Source organism: Elephas maximus, chromosome 11, assembly GCF_024166365.1.
Source record: "Elephas maximus indicus isolate mEleMax1 chromosome 11, mEleMax1 primary haplotype, whole genome shotgun sequence".
Classification (NCBI taxonomy): domain Eukaryota; kingdom Metazoa; phylum Chordata; class Mammalia; order Proboscidea; family Elephantidae; genus Elephas; species Elephas maximus.
The window spans coordinates 116,265,226-116,285,004 of NC_064829.1; the positions used below are offsets into that span (position 1 = coordinate 116,265,226).

At 40.2% G+C, this 19,779-nt stretch overlaps 1 protein-coding gene across 12 annotated transcripts in view; it reads right to left on the reverse strand.

Moving 5' to 3' along the window:
* Positions 1-282: 282 nt before the first annotated feature.
* Positions 283-19,779, reverse strand: part of LOC126086095 (zinc finger protein 790-like) — a 46,979-nt gene continuing 27,482 nt past the window's right edge. For 3 of the 12 annotated variants that reach the window (XM_049902197.1, XM_049902193.1, XM_049902196.1), the window contains exons 3-5: positions 18,743-18,869; positions 18,335-18,430; positions 286-6,585 (exon numbers count right to left, since the gene is read on the reverse strand). In XM_049902197.1, coding sequence (XP_049758154.1) covers positions 4,907-6,585; positions 18,335-18,430; positions 18,743-18,869 — 1,902 coding nt within the window. In that variant the 3' untranslated portion in view covers positions 286-4,906. Of the gene's footprint in view, positions 6,586-7,326; positions 8,293-13,158; positions 18,870-19,779 lie in introns of those variants that run through there. The other 9 variants (XM_049902207.1, XM_049902204.1, XM_049902202.1 and 6 more) reach the window with 7 other exon arrangements.

Sequence of the window (19,779 nt, forward strand, 5' to 3'; positions counted from 1 at the left end):
TTTCATTCAGCAATGTTTTGTAATTTTCAGTGAGCAATTCTTTCACCTACTTAAGTTTATTACTATTTTATTCTTTTAGATGCTGTTATAAATGGAATTGTTTTAATTTCTTTCCAGCTTGTTCATTATTGGTGTATATAGAAACACAACTTTTTGTGTGTTTTTATTTGTACGCTGCAACTTTGTTTATTAGCTCTAATAGCTTCCTTTGGAATTTTTTAAACATAGGATTGTAATGGTTAAGGTTGTGTGTCAACTCTGCTGGGCCATGATTCTCAGGGTTTGGCAGTTACATAGTTTGGAAGTTATATAATGATGTAAACACCTCCATGATGAGATCTGCTATGAGCAGCCAATCAGCTGAAGGGGAATTTCCTTGCAGATGTGACCTGCACCCAAAATATATGGACTTTTGGGTGCAGCTCGCTGGCTTTTGCTCCGCTCTGGATCTTGCATTTGCCTCATCATCATCTGACCTCCAGTTCTTGAGGCTGAAGCCGGCAGCCTGTTATCTTATCTGCTGATCTTGGATTCATCAGCCTCTGCAGACTGTGAACCAGCAGCCTGCTCTCTGACCTGCTGACCTTGGGTTCGGCAGCCCCTGCAGCTATGTGAGTCAGAAGCCTCCAGCCTGATGCCTGACCCATGGACTTGGGACTTTCCAGCCTCTACAACTGCATGAGCCATTTCCTTGACACACACACACACACACACACACGGAAACCCTGGTCTACAGCTTCTAACCAAAAGATCGGCAGTTTGAATCCACCAGGCGCTCCTTGGAAACCCTATGGGGCAGTTCTACTCTGTCCTATAGGGTCAGTGAGCTGGAATGGACTCTACAGCAACAGGTTAGTGTGTGTGTTTATATATGCTTCACTGGTTTTGCTTCTCTAGAGATCCCAGCCGAAAACAAGGATCAGGTCATCTATGAATATATATAGTTTTACTTTTTCCTTTCTAATTTTGAGGCTTAATTGCTCTAAAACTTCCAGTACAATGTTGTATAGCAGTGGCAAGAGTGGGAATCCTTGTCTTTTTCCTGATTTTAAGGGGAAAGCTTTCAGTCTTTCAACATTGACTGTGGTGTTAATTGTGGGTTTTTAATAAATGCTCTTTATCATGTGGGGGAAGTTCCTTCTATTCCTAATTTGCTGAGTGTTTTATCATGAAACAGTGTTGAGTTTTCTCAAATGCCTTTTATCAATTGAGATGACCATGTGTTCCCCGCCCTTCATTTTGTTAATGTGGTGTATCACATTGATTGATTTTCGAATGTTGAAATTCCCTTGCATTCCTTAGATAAATCCCACTCGGTCATGGTGTATAATCCTTTTAATATGCTGTTGGATTTGGTTTGCAGGTATCTTGGTTGAGGATTTTTGCACCTATATAATGGATATTGGTCTTTAATTTTTTTTCATAGTCATCTTTTTACCTGGCTGTAGTATCAGGGTAGTGCTGGCCTCACAGAATGAATTACAAAATATTCTCTCCTATTTTTTGGAAGAGTTTGGGAAGGATTAGTGTTAATTCTTCATTAAATGTGTGGTAGACTTAAGCACTGAAGTCATGAAATTTCCAACTATTATTGTAAAACTATTTTTGCCTTCAATTTTATTACTGTTTCCTTCATATATTTCTTAGTTTCCTTGGGCTACCATAAGCAAATAGCACAAAGTGGGTGGCTTCAAAGAAATTTGTTGTCTTATAGTTCTGGAGGTATTGGCCATTGGCCTCTGAGACAAAAACCGTTCCATGCATCTCTCTTAGCTTCTGGTGGCTCCTGGAAATCCTTGGCATTTCTTGGCTTGCATCTGCCTCTGTAGTCACATGGCCATCTTTCTTCTGTCTGGCCCTGTGTCTGTGTCTGATCTTGTCTTTTATTATAAGATACCACTCAGATGGGATTAGGATCCACCATACTCCAGTATGCCTTCATGTTAAGTAATAACATTTTCATAGATCCTATTTCCAAACAAGATCATGTTCACAGGTCCCAAGGATTAGGACTTCAACATATCCTTTTGGGGAACACAATTCAATTGATAACACTCTACCGTCTGATCCCATAAAATTATGTCCTTCCACATGCAAAATACATTTACCACACCCCAGCGCCCCCAATTATCTTAACCCATTCCAGCACCAACTTTAAGTCCAAAATCCCATTTAGTAAATAATTTAAATCACGTATAGATAAGACTGTGGGTATGGTCCATCCTAGAGCAAAATTATTCTCTGTGGACCTGGGAAACCTAACATAGAAACCTGGTAGACCAGGCATAGGAGGAAAACCATCTCCTGGCCATTGTCGTATTTTCCATTCACCCACCAGTCCTCATGAAGTCCCAGGGGCTGCAAACTGTGCCTAAGGAGGGTATGCCTTCTGTGCAGGGAGTGCTGCTTGGTCCAGGTGCACTACAGGCCCCAAATTAGACTTGTTTTCACTCAGTGAAGAATGACTTATGGTGTTGCTGAGAACAAAAACATTGAGATGAGGTCCTCCAAGAATGAGATTTGAAAACCAAAGGATAGATATGAACAAAAGTCCAAAGAATGTCACACAACTTGGCTGGTGCACCTGTTTGATGAGGGGGCCTTAAAAACTCAGATGTCCCACATTGAGTGGTACAGTTTGGGGAAACTGACCACTGTCCCCCTGCTGCAGTATTTGCCCACACTGAGCAGGACAACTCATACTTCTGCTGGAAGCATGAGACTAGTACTCCTTACCTCCGGGGACTTCCCTAAAAGTAAAACCCCTGGAGAACTGTTCATGAGGCTATAGCTATTCTTCAGACAAAAGTAGAAGATACCTAGTTGTATGAACCTGCACCTGCAGAGGACATAGGTAACACTGTTCTATCCTTTAATGAATGATTAGGAGTGGGGTCATGGTCTTCAGATCCTTTCCAGGGACTGGTAGCCCTGTGCATCCATAAAGGTGGATATGGAGAAGGGGAGGACACAGACCTTCATGGGGCTCCTTGACACTGCAGCCTAAGTGGCAGTAATCAAAGGGGTAGTTGCGAGCTCATGCTTTTGGCAGGTTTTAGAATGGAGACAGTGACCAACAGTAGGAAAGTGATCATTTCAAGCACTATGTTGTTGTGTTAGGTGCTGTCAATTCTGACTCACCAAGACCCCATGTGACACAGTAGAACTTTCTCATATGGTCTTCATGGCTGTGATCCTTATGGAAGCAGACTGATGGGTCTTTCTCCTGCGGAGTTGTTGGGTAGGTTCACCTTTCAGTTAGCAGTCAAGCTCTTAACTTGCACCACCAGGGCTGTGTGCAGCATGCAATACCATCACTACCTGAGGAGCTACACCCCCTCACAGCAAAGAATTCAAGCTATAACAATGGGACTGATTCACACCTGCCAATTGAATTGCTCAAACCCTGTCAGGTTATTTAACAAAGGCACTAATGCCTCCCAGGTGGAGAACATTATGGTTTCAGCTCTTCCTACAGGCCAGAATGTTAAGAACCACCCTGTTCCAGTTCGATAGCCCAGTTTAGCTCATAAAAAAGATCTCAGGAGTGTAGACGCTAACAATAGACTACAGCAGATTGAATACCGAGGTGTCACGCTTGGCCTCTGCAGTACCAGATATAATTACCACTACCGATACAATGGCCGCTCACATGGGAAACTGGTATACTGTTATTGACCGATGCCTTGTTCTTAATTCTTTTGCAGGACCGATTTGCACTTACCTGAAGCAGTCTACAATACACTCTCACTGTGCTTCTGCAGGTATACTTAAACCCCCTGCAAGGCCACCAATGGGTGGGGCTAGACCTGCAACAAGCCAGATTATTCCCAGGAGTTTGATGACATCCTCATTGCTGGCCCTACTAAAGGGAAACTTAAACATACCCTGCACGAGGTTACAGCTGTCATGATATGGGCTAGTTGAGCCATAAACAACCCAAACCAAAACAAACAAACAAACAAAAAAACAGCCCAGCAAGTAAAATTCTTGGGGGCTGCTTGGGCCTGCTAACAAAGCATTCCTAAAGAAGTTAAACAAAAATTGTTGTCTGTGGGGGCACTTGCTAACAAAAAGGAAGCCCAACAGCTGGTCAGCTTGTTTGGGTATTGGAGGCTATAAAGCAGCCACCTTTCAGTAGGGCCCCTAAAAGAAATAGGCCTTGGAAGCTGTGCAACATGCAATTACACAAAGATTGCCATAAAAAGAAAAAAAAGATAGACTGAGAAATTATTTTTGTAAACCATATGATTAAGGGTTATAGCCATAACATAGTTTCCACAAATTTATAAGAGAAAAACGATACAACAGAAATAAGACAAAGACTACAAATAGGTAATTTACAGAAAATTCAGATGGCCAGTATACAAATGAAAACATGCTCAATCTACCTAATATTTAGAAAAATTCAAATTAAAGCAGTGACTTGGTTTTTCATCAGAAAGACTAACAAAGAATGCTGTTAGGTTGTAAGAAAATGTGCATCTCAGCACAATGCTGATGAGACTAAATGTGTGATATCTGGAAAATAATGTTATTAGCTATTACAATTAAAAATATAAACACTCTGATTCATGAATCTCATGTAAAAGAATATCTTAGAGAAATAAAACACAAATATGCAAGTATTTGTGTTTAAGGATGTTTATCGACTTTTGACTGAAAATTCAAAGAACTGAAACAATCTGAATGTTAATAGAGAAACAACTTGGACATGTAATGCTTCTACATATGTAGTTTTCTGCAGCTACCAACATTAAAATGAGTACATAAAATCTTTGTACCTGGAGGGATGTATGTGAAAAGTATTACACTCGTGGGGTTTCTCAAGAGAAGAAATAAGCCAACGTCAATTAAAAGAGTAGTGATTAAATCCCTTCAAACATTTTTTTATAGTAATACGACTTTACAAGAGTGAAATAAAGTGAGAGCTCTGAGAAAATGCCTTCTCAAAATCTTTATATTCATAGGATTTCTCAAAAGTATAAATATTATGGTGTTGAGCAATGTCTGAGTCCTGATTAAAGGTGTTCCTACAGTCTTTCCATTCATAGAGATGCTCTCCACTGTGAATTTTCTGTTCAATACAATATGAATGATGACGAAAGATCTGCCCACTTTCCTTACATTCATAGGGTTCTGTAGCAATGTGAGTTTTCCTGTGTCGTGTAAGCTGTGAGCCCCATAGAAAAGATTTTCCGCATTTTTTACATACATAAGGTTCTTCACCAGTATGAATTCTCTGATGTCGGGTAAGTTGTGAACCCCAGAGAAAGGCTTTTCCACATTCTTCACATTTATATGGTCTCTTGCCAGTGTGAATTTTCTGATGCCGATTGAGTTCTGAACCACGAAAAAAGGTCTTTCCACACTCCTTACATTCATAGTTTCTCTCACCAGTATGAATTTTCTGATGTCGATTCAACTGTGAGCCATGAAGAAAGGTCTTTCTGCATTCCCTACATTCAAAGAGTTTCCTCTCACTATGAATTTTCTCATGTTGAACAAGATATGAAGCCCAAATAAAAGTCTTCCCACAATCCTTACATTCATAAGGTTTCCTACTGGTATGAATTCGCTGATGTCGAGCAAGGTGTGAACTCCAGATATAGGCTTTCCCACATTTCTCACATTTATAGGGTTTCCTGCCAAAATGAATATTTTGATGCTGAGCAAGATTTGAACCACGAATAAAAGCTTTTCCACATTCCTTACATACATGAGATTTTTCACCAGCATGAATTCTCTGATGTTGAGTTAGGTGTGAGCCACGAGTAAAAGCTTTCCCACACTCTTTACATTCATAAGGTTTTTCACCAGTGTGAATTCGCTGATGTTTAGTAAGATGTGATCGCTGACTAAAGGCCTTCCCACATTCCTTACATTCATAGGGTTTCTCACCAGTATGAATTCTCTGATGTCGAGTAAGATCTGAGCCACAACTAAAGGCCTTCCCACATTCCTTACATTCGTAAGATTTTTCACCAGTATGAATTCGCTTATGAACACTAAGTTGTGAATGAAACCTAAAGGCCTTTCCACATTCCTTACATTTAAAAGGTTTCTCACCAGTATGAATTCTGTGATGACCAGTAAGACTTGAACGCAAACTAAAGGTCTTCCCACATTCTTTACATTCATATGTTTTCTTAGAAGTGAGAACAGTCTGACATTGAGTAAGTTCTGAATCGGGAAGAACGGTCTTCCCACATTCCTTTTCTTCACAGAGTTTCTCACCAGTATGAATTAACTGATGTTGAGTAAGGTCTAAGCCACAGCTAAAGGCATTCTCACATGCTTTAAATTCATTCAGTTTCTCTCCTGTATTAAGTCTCTGACATAGATTAAATGCTGTGTTCTGGGTAAAAGTGGGTACTTTTTCATAGGTGAGTATCAGCTGATTAAAATATTCCTCCTGATTTTCCTGTTGTGCCTCAAACTGATCTCTGCCTTCCCAGTCACCTCCAAAACACAAACTTTCAAGGCTGTGGTTATAAATATCCATAATTGCCCACTGGGGTAATTCTCTTTCAAAAATGCCATTTTTTGGTGATAACTTCTTGGTCTGACATCTGGACTGCATGTCTGAAAGATAAGAAGGTAAATGCATACTGTATTACTGTTCAAAAAGAAATAAACCTTCCATTACACATATAGGAAGTAAATTCTAAAATAATATACACGAAAAGTGAACAGTTTAAATAATTCTGGACAATATGAAAAAAGGGCAGGAAATGGAAATTTAAAAACGCACAGAAGTAGAGTCAGGTGATAAGTATTGTTTTGATTAAATTCATCTGAGGAGTTCAGTAAAAAAATGATTGCCCAGGTACTACTCCAACCATGGAATAACAATTTAAAGGCTAAAGGATATTTCACTCACTATGGTATAATTAACACTAGCACATGTTAGGCATTTAAAGGTAATTGCTGAATAAATACACTATACAACAACAATAAAAAGGGATTTAGAAAGAAGTAAAAGAAAGTATTACAAAGATCAAGGCTCAAGAAAGACAAGTACGATAATCTAATTATATAACAATACAATGTGTCTTACTGCTTAATCCCTTCCCCATCTGTACTGAAATGATTGTATATACTGCTTCCATGTCGCTTTCTTTAAAGATGAAGGAAACAAACGTACATCCTGTGTCTTAGTCTGAGTTCTCTACAGGAGCAAAACCAGTGAAGTATATATAGATGTATAAATATACATGAGGGTAAGTCAAAAAGTATTGCTACAAAATCATAGAAACCCCGATTAAACAAAAATATCCAAATATGAAGCTACTGTTTCTTGACATATCCTCCATCTTGACATACCTCCTGAAGGCCATGTTTCCATCCCTCTAACCCTTCCCTGAAGAATTCTGTGCTCTTCGATCTACAACACGTCACAATAACCATTCTGGCATCCTCATGTTCCTTTTAAAAGTTCTTTGAGTTTTGGGAACAAAACGAAGTCTGAAGGGGGAAGATCCAGGCTGTAGGGTAGATGGGGTGAGATTTTCAACAAAATTCTTGTAGGGCAGCCCTTGCTACCCTTGAAGAATGAGCAGGTGCATTGTTGTGATGGAAAAACAATTCCTTGGCACAATTTTCCTGGCCTTTTTCTCACCAATGCAGTTTTCAATTTTCTTAAAACTTCTTCCTAATAAGCCCCTGTGTCCTTTGAGAATATCCATGAAGATTACCCCTTTGGAATCCCAGAAAACAGTTCTCATAACCTTCTGAGCAGTCTTTCCTCTCCTGGCTCATCTTTGAGGTCTTCCTGACCTTCCTTAAAACGCTTGAACAATCTAAACACTGTTGTATTATGTGGGGCAGCAAAGATCAATGATTTGGGAAGATGTCTACTTGAGTTTTGTTAAAAATCTGACCTCAAAATAGTTTTCTTCCATGGCACAAAAAGTACCCCTTTTTTTTTTTCTTTGAAGGCACCCTAAGGAGACTAAGACAAGTGTATCACTGAGAGCACTTGTCTGCAGCCATCCACTGATCGCAGAAACATGTTTATACACGTTTTGTTTAGAATAAACCTGTACATGTAGGAACTGGAACCCTAGTAGCAATACTTTTTTTACTTACCCTCGTATATAGAGACAGGAATTTACCTCAAGGAAATAGCTCATGCAATTGTGAGGAAATGGCTCATGCAATTGTGGGGAGCTGGTAATTCCAAATCCGTGGGTCAGGCAACAGGCTGAAGACCTCTGCTGGCTCAGGTGGTTGCAGGGGTAATGAACCCCAAACTGCAGGTCAGGCAGCTGTCCAGAGACTTCTGCAGGGCTATGCCCCAAAAACCGAGGTCAGGCAATGAGAAGAGTGCAGGATCAAGAAACAGCAAGCTTTGCAAGAACATCCATTTATATACTGGAGGCTAGCTATATACTAGAAAACTCCTCTTTCAACTGATTGGCTGCTCACATCAGATCACAAAATGGAAGGTCATTACATAGTATCTGCCAAACTACTGACAATGATAGCCTAGCCAAGTTGACGCAACATAAGCCATCACAGTGGAAGGTTTTTTCTCTCTGTGGCTCTAGGGGAAGGTCCTTGTCTCTTTTCATCTTGTTCTTGGTTTCTTGGAGATGTCATGTGTCATAAGATCTGTCTTTCCCCATCTCTGCTTGTTTCTCTGAGTCTAATCTACTCATCTTGTATCTCAAAACGTGATTGGTTCAAAACACATCCTACACTGACATAGCCACATAAACACAACAAAAAGCAGTATTCCCAAACAGGATTACATCAACAGGTATAGGTGTTAGGATTTACAACACATACTTCTGAGGGAAACAATTCAATCCACAACATTCACCCTCTGGCCACCCAAAATTCATGCCCTTCCCACATAAAAAAAAAATCCATTTACCTTATCACATCATCCCAAAAGCCTTATATCAACTCCAAGTCCAAAATCTCATCTGCTAAATCATCTAAATCAAATACGGGGGAGACTTTAGGTGCATTCTATCCTGGGGCACCCGTGAAATCTAGAATACAAGTTATCCATTTCCAAACAACAACGGTGGAACAGGCACAAGGCAGACATTTCCATTACAAGTGGAAGAAATTGGAGGGAAAGAAGGGATAATGGACACCAAGCAAGTCCAGCCCCCATGTGTCTGTCAGTTTGTTGTAGTGTGGGGGCTTGCATGTTGCTGTGATGCTGGAAGTTATGCACTGGTATTCATATACCAGCAGGGTCACCCATGGCAGATAGGTTTCAGCTAAGCTTCCAGACTAAGACATACTAGGAAGAAGGACCCAGCAGTCTACTCCTGAAAAGAATTAGCCAGTGAAAACGTTGTGAATAGCAGGAGAACATTGTCTGATACAGTGCCAGAAGATAAGCCGCCCAGGTTGGAAGGCACTCAAAAGACAACTAGGGAAGAGCTGCTTCTCAAAGTAAAGTTGATCTTAATGATGTGGATGGAGTCAAGCTTTCGGGACCTACGTTTGCTGATGTGGCATGACTCAAAATGAGAAGAAACAGCTGCAAACATCCATTAATAATCAGAACGTGGAATATACGAAGTGTGAAATCTAGGAAAACTGGAAATCATCAAAAATGAAATGTAACGCATAAACATCAATATCCTAGGCATTAGTGAGCTGAAACACACTGGTATTGGCCATTTTGAATCGGAAAATCATATGGTCTACTATGCTGGGAATGACAACCTGAAGAGGAATGGCGTTGCATTCATTCTCAAAAACAGCATTTCAAGATCAATTCTAAAGTACAGTGCTGTCAGTGATAGGATAATATCCATATGCCTACAAGAAAGACCAGTTAATACAACTGTCATTCAAATTTACACACCAACCCCTAAGGCCAAAGATGAAGAAACAGAAGATTTTTACCAACTTCTGGAGTCTGAAATTGATCAATGTGCAATCAGGACGCATTGATAATTACTGGTGATTGGAATGCAAAAACTGGAAACAAAAAGGCTCCATAGTTGGAAAGTATGGCCTTGGTGATAGAAACAATGCTGGAGATTGCATGGTAGAATTTTTAAAAAGACCAACGGCTTCTTCATTGCAAATACCTTTTTTAACCAACATAAACAGCAACCATACACGTGGACTTCACCAGATAGAATACACAGAAATCAAATTGACTACATCTGTGGAGAGACATGGATGGAAAGGCTCAATATCATCAGTCAGGACAAGGCCAGGGGCCAACTGTGGAACAGACCATCAATTCCTCATACGCAAATTTAGGTTGAAACTGATCAAAATCAGAACAAGTCCACAGGACCCAAAGTATGACCTTGAGTTTATCCCCCCTGAATTTAGAGACCATCTCAAGAATAGCTTTGACATGTTGAACACTAATGACCGAAGACCAGACAAGTTGTGGACATCAAGGACATCATACATGAAGAAAGCAAGAGGTCATTAAAAAGACAGGAAAGAAAGAAAAGACCAAAATAGATGTCTGAAGATACTCTGAAACTTGCTCTTGAATGTCGAGCCGCTAAAGCAAAAGGAAGAAATGATGAAGTAAAAGAACTGAACAGAAGATCAAACGGTGGCTCGAGAAGACAAAGTAAAGTATTATACTGACATGTACACAGAGCTGGAGATAGAAAACCAAAAGGGAAGAACATGCTCAGCATTTCTCAAGCTGAAAGAACTGAAGAAAAAATTCAAGACTCGAGCTGCAATAGTGAAGGATTCTATAGGAAAATATTAAATGACACAGAAAGCATCAAAAGAAGATGGAAGGAATACACAGAGTCATTATTCCAAAAAGAACTGGTCAATGCCCAACCATTTCAAGAGGTAGCATAAGATCAGGAACTGATGGTACTGAAGGAAGAAGTCCAAGCTGCACTGAAGGCCATGGCGAAAAACAAGGCTCCGGGAATTGACAGAATATCAACTGAGATGTTTCAACAAATGGATGCAGTGCTGGAAGTGCTCCCTTGTCTGTGCCAAGAAATTTGGAAGACAGCTACCTGGCCAACAGACTGGAAGAGATCCCTATTTTTGTCTATTCTCAAGAAAGGTGACCCAACCGAATGTGGAAATTATTGAACAATTATCATTAATATCATGTGCAAGTAAAATTTTGCTGAAGATCATTCAAATGGCTGCAGCAGTATATGGACAGGGAGCTGCCAGAAATTCAAGCCGGATTCAGAAGAGGATGTGGAACCAGGGATATCATTGTTGATGACAAATGGATCCTGGCTGAAAGCAGAGAATACCAGAAAAATGATTACCTGTGTTTTATTGACTATGCAAAGGCATTTGACTGTGTGGATCATAACAAATTATGAATAACATTCTGAAGAATAGGAATTCCAGGACACTTAATTGTGTTCATGAGGAACCTGTACATAGATGAAAAGGCAGTTGTTCGGACAGAACAAGGAGATGCTGCGTGGTTTAAAGTCAGGAAAGGTGTGTGTCAGAGTTGTATCCTTTCACCATATCAATTCAATCTGTACGCTGATCAAATAATCTGAGAAGCTGGAGTACACAAAGTACAAGGCATGAGGGTTGGAGGAAGACTCATTAACAACCTGCGTTATGCCGATGACACAACCTTGCTTGCTGAAAGCGAAGAGGACTTGAACCACTTACTGATGAAGATCAAAGACCACAGCCTTCAGTTTGGATTACACCTCAACATAAAGAAAACAAAAATCCTCACAACTGGACCAATAAGCAACAGCAGTGATAAATGGGGAAAAGACTGAAGTTGTCAAGGATTTCATTTTACTTGGATCCACAATCAACACCCATGGAAACAGCAGTCAAGAAATCAAAAGACGTACTGCACTGGGTAAATCTGCTGCAAAAGACTTCTTTAAAAGTGTTGAAAAGCAAAGACGTCACCTTAAAGACCAAGGTGTGCCTGACCCAAGCCATGGTATTTTCAGTTGCATCATATGCATGTGAAAGCTGGACAATGAATAAGGAAGGCTGAAGAACTGACGCCTTTGAATTGTGATGTTGGAGAAGAATAGTGAATATACCATGGACTGCCAAAAAGACGATCAAATCTGTCTTGGAAGAAGTACAACCAGAATGCTCCTTAGAGGCAAGGGTGGAAAGGCTGCGTTTTACATACTCTGGACATGTCGTCAGGAAGGATCAGTTCCTGAAGAAGGACATCATGCTTGGTAAAGCAGAGGATCAGCAAAAAATAGGAAGACCCTCAACGGGATTGACTGACACAGTGGCTGCAACAGTGGGCTGAAGCATAACAACGATGTGAGCATGGCACAGGACTGGGCAGTATTTCACTCTGTGGTACACAGGGTGGCTATGAGTTGGAAACGACTCAATGGCACCTAACAACATAACAAGTCCAAAACACAGCAGAACAAATTACATTAGCTATTATCCCAAAGGAAAAAACAAAAAACCCGATGCTGTTGAGTTGATTCTGACTCATAGCAACCCTATAGGACAGAGTAGAATTGCCCCATCAGGTTTCCAAGAAGCAGCTGGTGGATTCAAATTGCCAACCTTTTGGTTAGCAGCCTAGCTCTTAACTACTTGCCACCAGAGCTCCACATTAGCTCTTAAGGCTTAAAGATAATCGTCTGTTCTCTGGGACCATCTAGGCCATGGCCCTGCCCTCCATACTCTGGGTGCTGGCCATGTTCTCTCACCTTTCAGACCCAGTGGGATGGCAACTCTGCTCCCTCGCCTTTGGGTGGCCCCAATCCCCTAATCCATCTGAGTGGTGACTCTACTCCCTGGGCCCCAGTAGACTCCATTCTCCTACTCCTTGGGCATGGCAGCCCCATTCCCTCAACTTTGGGTGGCTGCCCCATTCTCTTGGGCAACATGAAAGCAGCCCCACACTCCTGAACTGAGTTGGTGGAGCTCTGATTCTGAAACCTAGGAGGGTGTGGCCCCACCCTTTGAAAGACTTCTTTAAAAGTGTTGAAAAGCAAAGAAATAGAACAACCCATATGGCTGTTGCTCCACCCTTTGAAACCTAGAAGGCTGTGAGTCCACCCTTTGAGACCTAGGAGACCTTGGCTCCACCCTTTCAAATCCAGTCAGCCCTGCTTCCTGTGTTCCATCTAACAGTTCTGCTGATCTCCAAGCTGCTCTAGGGATGGTCCTTTTCTTGGAGGACAACGGACGTAGCTCTTTTGGCCTGTTTCCTACCTTTAGAATTCCAAGAGGCAGACAGCATTCCTTGCCTTCATCCTGTCTGCTCCCTTCAGTCTAAGCTGGTGGGTGTTCTGCTGTGGTAGCTGGTTAGATCCATCAGTCACAGGCTTAACCTCTTTAACAAAAGATTACATAACCACATCCTTGGTGAAAATTCTAGGACATGTGTCCCAAGTTAGTACAACAGAATTTTCCAGACCTTTAAGCTCTGTTTTCATTTTGCACAGTTCATTGTTAAGTCCATCTCTTTCCTCTTGCACTTTATTATAAATGGCAAGGAAAACCCATGGGGCCCCTTTAAGATCTTGCCTAGAAATCTTCTCAGCCAAATATCCAAATTCATCATTTACAAGTTCTACCTTCTACCAAACATTTGAAAATAATTCAGACAAGTTCTTTGCCACTGAATAAAAAGCATCATCCGTCCATCACTGTCCCATCAAATGTTCATCATTTTCTTTTAAAGCCTCACCAGAAGCACATTTAATATCCACAGGCCTAACAACATTCAGCTGATGGCTCCACATGTATTCTCTAAAATGACAGAGACTTTCTCTATGGCTCTCATTTCCTTCTAAGCCCTCATTGGAACTGCCTTTAACATCCATAATTCTATCCAACAGTCTCTTCAAGGCAATCTAGGCTTTTACTATTAGGCACTTTAAAACTTTTCCAGCCTCCACCCATTGCCCAATTCCAAAGCCACTTCCACATTTTAGGTATTTGTTAGAGCAGGACCCCACCTCTGGTACCAAATGTTTTAGTCTGGGTTCCAGGCTATCTTAGTCAAAGCAAATATGGAGAAATGTGATCATACATACTTCTTCATCCTTCCATTTGTCTTTGCACACTACTATTTCCTCCACTGCGTACAGCCACATCATTGTTGTCACATGATCCCAACTAAGAGATGTGATAAGAGCTTACCAAGTTTACTAAGGGTTTAAACTAATAGTTTACTTATTTATGCTTGAATTTATAGTATTGCTCATTCATTCTTCAGAAGCACAATATGTTTGGGGCTTTTATGCCCTCTCCCAGGTCTTAGCTTCCTTTCCCTTATATCCAAGGCGACTGAAAATATCTCAGAAAAGATCTACAGTTTTCCAAGTATTGTATAAGATGTGTACTATGATATTGTATCTAATTCTGACTTAAAAACAGGAATGTTAGAAATAACAGAGCATCAGTCTAATATATGAGGAATGGTCTGGTCTAAAGTTACCAGGGTCTAGGAACCTAATAACACAGAACATGTCACATTCAAGTTAAAGGAAATAATTATGAATAACGGTTCAGATAGAAAAATAGAGAAAACTATCAAGGGAGAATTCAATTATTAGATGTTGTTAATTAAAAATAACCCATTTGGAGCAAAGGATATGAACAGGCACTTCACTAAAGAAGACATTCAGGAGCTAACAGATTCATGAGGAAATGCTCACGATCATTAGCCATTAGAGAAATGCAAATCAAAACTACAATGAGATTCCATCTTACTCCACCAAGGCTGGCATTAATCCAAAAAACACAAAATAATAAATTCTGGAGAGGTTGTGGAGAGACTGGAACACTTATACACTGCTGGTGGGAATGTAAAATGGTACAACCACTTTGGAAATCAATTTGGCACTTCCTTAAAAAGCTAGAAATAGAACTACTATACAATCCAGCAATCCCATTCCTTGGAATACATTCTAGAGAAATAAGAGCCTTTACACAAACAGATATATGCACACCCATGTTTACTGCGGCACTGTTTACAATAGCAAAAAGATGGAAGCAACCAAGGTGCCCATCAGCAGATGAATGGATAAATTATGGTATATCCACACAATGGAATACTACACATCAATAAAGAACAATGATGAATCCGTGAAACATTTCATAACATGGAGGAATCTGGAAAGCATTATGCCGAGTGAAATTAGTCAGCTGCAAAAGGACAAATATTGTATGAGACCACTATTATAAGAACTCAAGAAATAGTTTAAACAGAGAAGAAAATATTCTTTGATGGTTACGAGAGTGAGGAGGGGAGGAAAGGAGGGGGTATTCACTAATTAGATACTAATTAGACACTAGACAAGAACTATTTTAGGTGAAGGGAAAGACAACACACAATACGGGAGGGGTCAGCACAACTGGACTAAACTAAAAGCAGTTTCCTGAAATAAACCAAATGCTTCGAAGGCTGCGAAGCAGGGGCAGGGGTTTTGGGACCATGATTTCAGGGGACATCTAGGTCAAATGGCATAATAAAATCTATTAAGAAAACACTCTGCATCCCATTTTGGAGAGTGACATCTGGGGTCTTAAAACGCTAGCAAGCAGCCATCTAAAAGATGCATCAATTGGTCTCAACCCACATGGAGCAAAGTAGAATGAAGAACACCAAAGGCACAAGGTAAGTATGAGCCCAAGAGACAGAATGGGCCACATAAATCAGAGACTACATCAGCCTGAGACCAGAAGAACTAGATGGTGCGTGGCTACAACTGATGACATCCATGAGAGGGAACACAACAGAGAATCCCTGAAGGAACAGGAGAGCAGTGAGGTGCAGACCTCAAATTCTCATAAAAAACCAGACTTAATGGTCTGGCTGAGACTAGAAGGACACCAGAGGTCATGGTCCCCGGGCCCTCTGTTATAGCCCAAGACAGGAACTGTTACCAAAGCCAGCTCTTCAGACAGGGATTGGACTGGACTATAGGATAGAAAATGATACTGGTGAGGAGTGAGCTTCTTGGATCAAGTAGACACATGAGACTATGTGGGCAGCTCCTGTCTGGTGGGGAGATGAGAAAGCAGACAGGGACAGAAGCCGGCTGAATGGACAGGGAAATAGAGGGTGGAGAGGAGTGTGCTGTCTCATTAGGGGAAGAGCAACTAGGAGTATATAGCAATGTGCATATAAGGTTTTATATGAGAGACTGACTTGATTTGTAAACTTTTACTGACAGCACAATAAAATTTGAAAAGTAAATAAATAACCCATTTGCGGTGAGGTTATAATGAAACTGATATGGTATCTGACCTCCACGTGAACCAATGCCCTCTAGTCCTCCAGAGAACTTAGGTATTAATGCCCACATTAACTGCACTCAAGTAGTAGCTACCTCTATCATCCCCCTTGTGCTCGCTATGAATCAGTTGTTTGGTCCCAAATTTGTTTATGAAAATTGTTGATATATTAAATATTATATAATAAAATATCAGAGAACAGCTGTTTTTATGAAAACTAAGTTGATGAGTCTAGAAAGACTCAATGAGAAGGCTAGCCAAATTTATCTTAGTAGTTTTGAGTGAGCCAGTCATAGTGAGAACAGCTAAATTCTGGCTCCCCTTTAATGAAACAAACCAAGGAAATTAGGAGAATGAGTTACACACGTGGTTAATACAAGAAAGAAGGAGAATTCCAATCAGGGCAAATATAACCTGGACCTACACTGAAACAGGGGTGGATGAACAGTTACAGGTTGTAAATAGATATTTACAAGTTGTTCAAGGTACTCATGTAATTTTGTATGATTTTGAATAACTTTTTCAACAACTAGTCAATTAGCTATCAAATTAGTTGGGCAAGTGGTCTTCTAACTTTAAACCCTTCTGCCTTGAAATCTTGTATCAGAGACCTGACTATCATGCAGTGTGGAAAATTCCCCATGACTAATGATGTGTACCAGCAGTGACAACTTTAGTAACAAGAAACGCAGAGCAACCTTGATATACAATAATATGTTTATAATATTTGAAAATAAACAAACTTAAAAAAAAAGGCATATGGTATTATTTAGGGAATAAATAATACAAAATTGTATATACCTTATAGAACAATAATTTTTAAAAGCTTTTTATTTTGAGATAATTATAAATTTACAGGAATTTACAAAGATAGTCCAGAGTATCACTATGTATTCTTCACTCAGTTTGCCCCAATGGCCACATCTTCCATAATTATAGTACAATATTAAAACTAGGAGACTGACATTGATACGATGTGTGTGCATATTTTTATGTCATTTTATCACAGGTATGGATTCGTGTGACCGCCACCATAGTCAAGATAAAGAACTACTCCTATCTCCCCAAAGCTCACCCTCGTGCTAACCTCTCTATAGTCATAACCCCACCACCACCACCATCCCTGAGATCTATTCAAGTTGTTTCATGAATAAATAGTTCAGGAACAGAACAATTTTAAAAAATGAATATCAGTTCTGGAATTTAAAAACATTTCCAAAAAAGAAACGAAAATGTTATTTTCTTTCTCTCATATTGCATATTAAAAAGAGGCTCCAAGAGTATGCTATTTCAATCTGAGGCCTGCCCATAATATGAAATTCACCAATTACCCATCTACTTGCCAAATATAATAATCCTTGCTTCTTGTTGACAGCCAGGATTTATCTCTCTGGTTGTTCTTCATTAGCCCTAACCTCTCTTCTGCCACCCTTCACACTGTGGCTAGAAACCACTGTCACGTATTATACTAGTTTTCAGCTAAGCACCCTAATATACTACTGTGTATTATGTATGAAATAACATATACCTGGAGCCTCCTTTTAATTTCTGTTTTGCAGAAATTTATGGACATGTTTCAGAAGATGGTACAAACTTTCTTAGTAAATAATGTACCCTTTATTAACTCTCCTAAATCTAAAATAAGTTAGAAAATCAGTAACTGTTAATTAAAATGATGTATTAATGAATGAACTGCAGAAGCAAGGAGAAACCAGGGAAATTTTTTTAAAAGTTACGAGGTAGTAGTTAAAATGAAAAGTAGCGTCAGTAAGTTTTTGTTTTTTTTTTTAAGGGAGTGAAGTAATTTACAAAAGTCTAAATTTAAAAAAATAGAGAGAAGGGAGGAACTGAATCCAAAGCATGGATAAAATAATAACTACTGGAGAAAACAAAATGCCATTGAACTTTTTGAAACATGAGGGAAAAATGAAAGCACAAAACTGGAGTGTTATTTGGAGGTGAAGGGAAGGGTCTTTTGGACATTGATGTTAAAAAGGTTACTTTCCTGTCTCGGTCTCAGGTCTTTATCCACAAGCTTATGGTCTTTGAAGGGAGATCCCAGACCAGTACCTGAAGGTGTTGTTGCCTCACTAAGCAGCTGACCTGGAGACAGCCTCCCCTTGCTTGCTAAGGCCTCACTCACCTAAACAAGGTCCTCTTGTCTGGTCCCTCAAAACCATCCAGGGCTCTTTCCCTTTCCCCAATACGGAGAACACATCTGGCCGATGAATGCAAAGTCCTGCTCAGAAGATAAGAAATAGGAAATAGCCATGTAGTAAGGGTTTCAAAACTTTGCACCTAGTCCTTTGGTCATTAAGGAAGAGAGACAATTACAGGAAAGGGGGGGGAAAAGGCAAAAAGGACTTCTAAAGGTAAAGATGGGGGTTTCCAATGATGATGACTACTGCCAACTTTTCAAAGTATAAACCATTTCCCCAGAAACAGGCCAGAAATTTCACTAGCCATTTGCAAGACAATCCAGAAATTCACAATGTAGAAAGCAGGAATTTCTGTGGTTAAATTCGAAACCACTCAGGGGAGACACTCTTACCCAGTGAGACCATGTTGCTGTAGTTTTCCAACATTACGTCTCTATACAAATCCCTCTGTTCCAAGTCCAGGCACTCCCACTCCTCCTTAGAGAAGTCTATGGTCACATCCCTGAACATCACCAACTCCTAAAATGACAAATCCAACTATTAATGATGAAATTAAAAGAAACCTTTTAAATGGAAGGAGTAAGATGGAAAATGGCGCTGCATGAAATGGGATATACAGTGAGCAAACGATCTAGAGCCTGTGACGCTGGGGGAAATGTCACGGATATTAGTGCAACTGAAACCCAGTGCCTCCATATTCTTAAAAATTCCTGTTGCTCCAATAACAGCATCTTTGTGACCTGCTGGTGACAATCATGAAGACACCAGGATGGTGGCCCAGAATGACAGACATCCTGTGAGTTCTCTGTTGACGACACTGAGAGGCTACAGCAGCCTGGAATGACCAACTCCAGATTTCTTATTATGTGAGGAAGAATGTTTCCTATGTGAAAAAAACAGACTTAATGGTCTGACTGAGACTAGAAGGACCCCAGTGGTCATGGCCCCCAGACCTTCTGTTGGCCCAGGACAGGAACCATTCCCAAAGCCAACTCTTCAGACAGGGATGCTGGTGAGGAGTGAGCTTCTTGGATCAGGTGGACACTTAAGACCATGTAGGCATCACCTGTCTGGAGGGGAGATGAGAGGGTAGAGGGGATTAGAAGCTGGGAAATGGACACGAAAAGAGAGAGTAGAGGGAGGGAGCGGGCTGTCTCATTAGGGGGAGAGTAATTGGGAGTGTGTAGCAAGGTATATATAAGTTTTTGTGTGAGAGACTGACTTGATTTGTAAACTTCCACTTAAAGCACAATAAAAATTGTTAAAAAAAAGAATGTTTCCTATGTGAGAAAAGTAGTATTTGTTTTTTGTTTATTTGCTTAAGTTTCTTTTAGTTGAGTTTTCTGTTAGGTGAAGTTAAAAGGAGTCTTAAGAGATAAACTCCCAAAATAAATACCCTACCAGTTTCTGTGAAGAATGTGTAGGATCT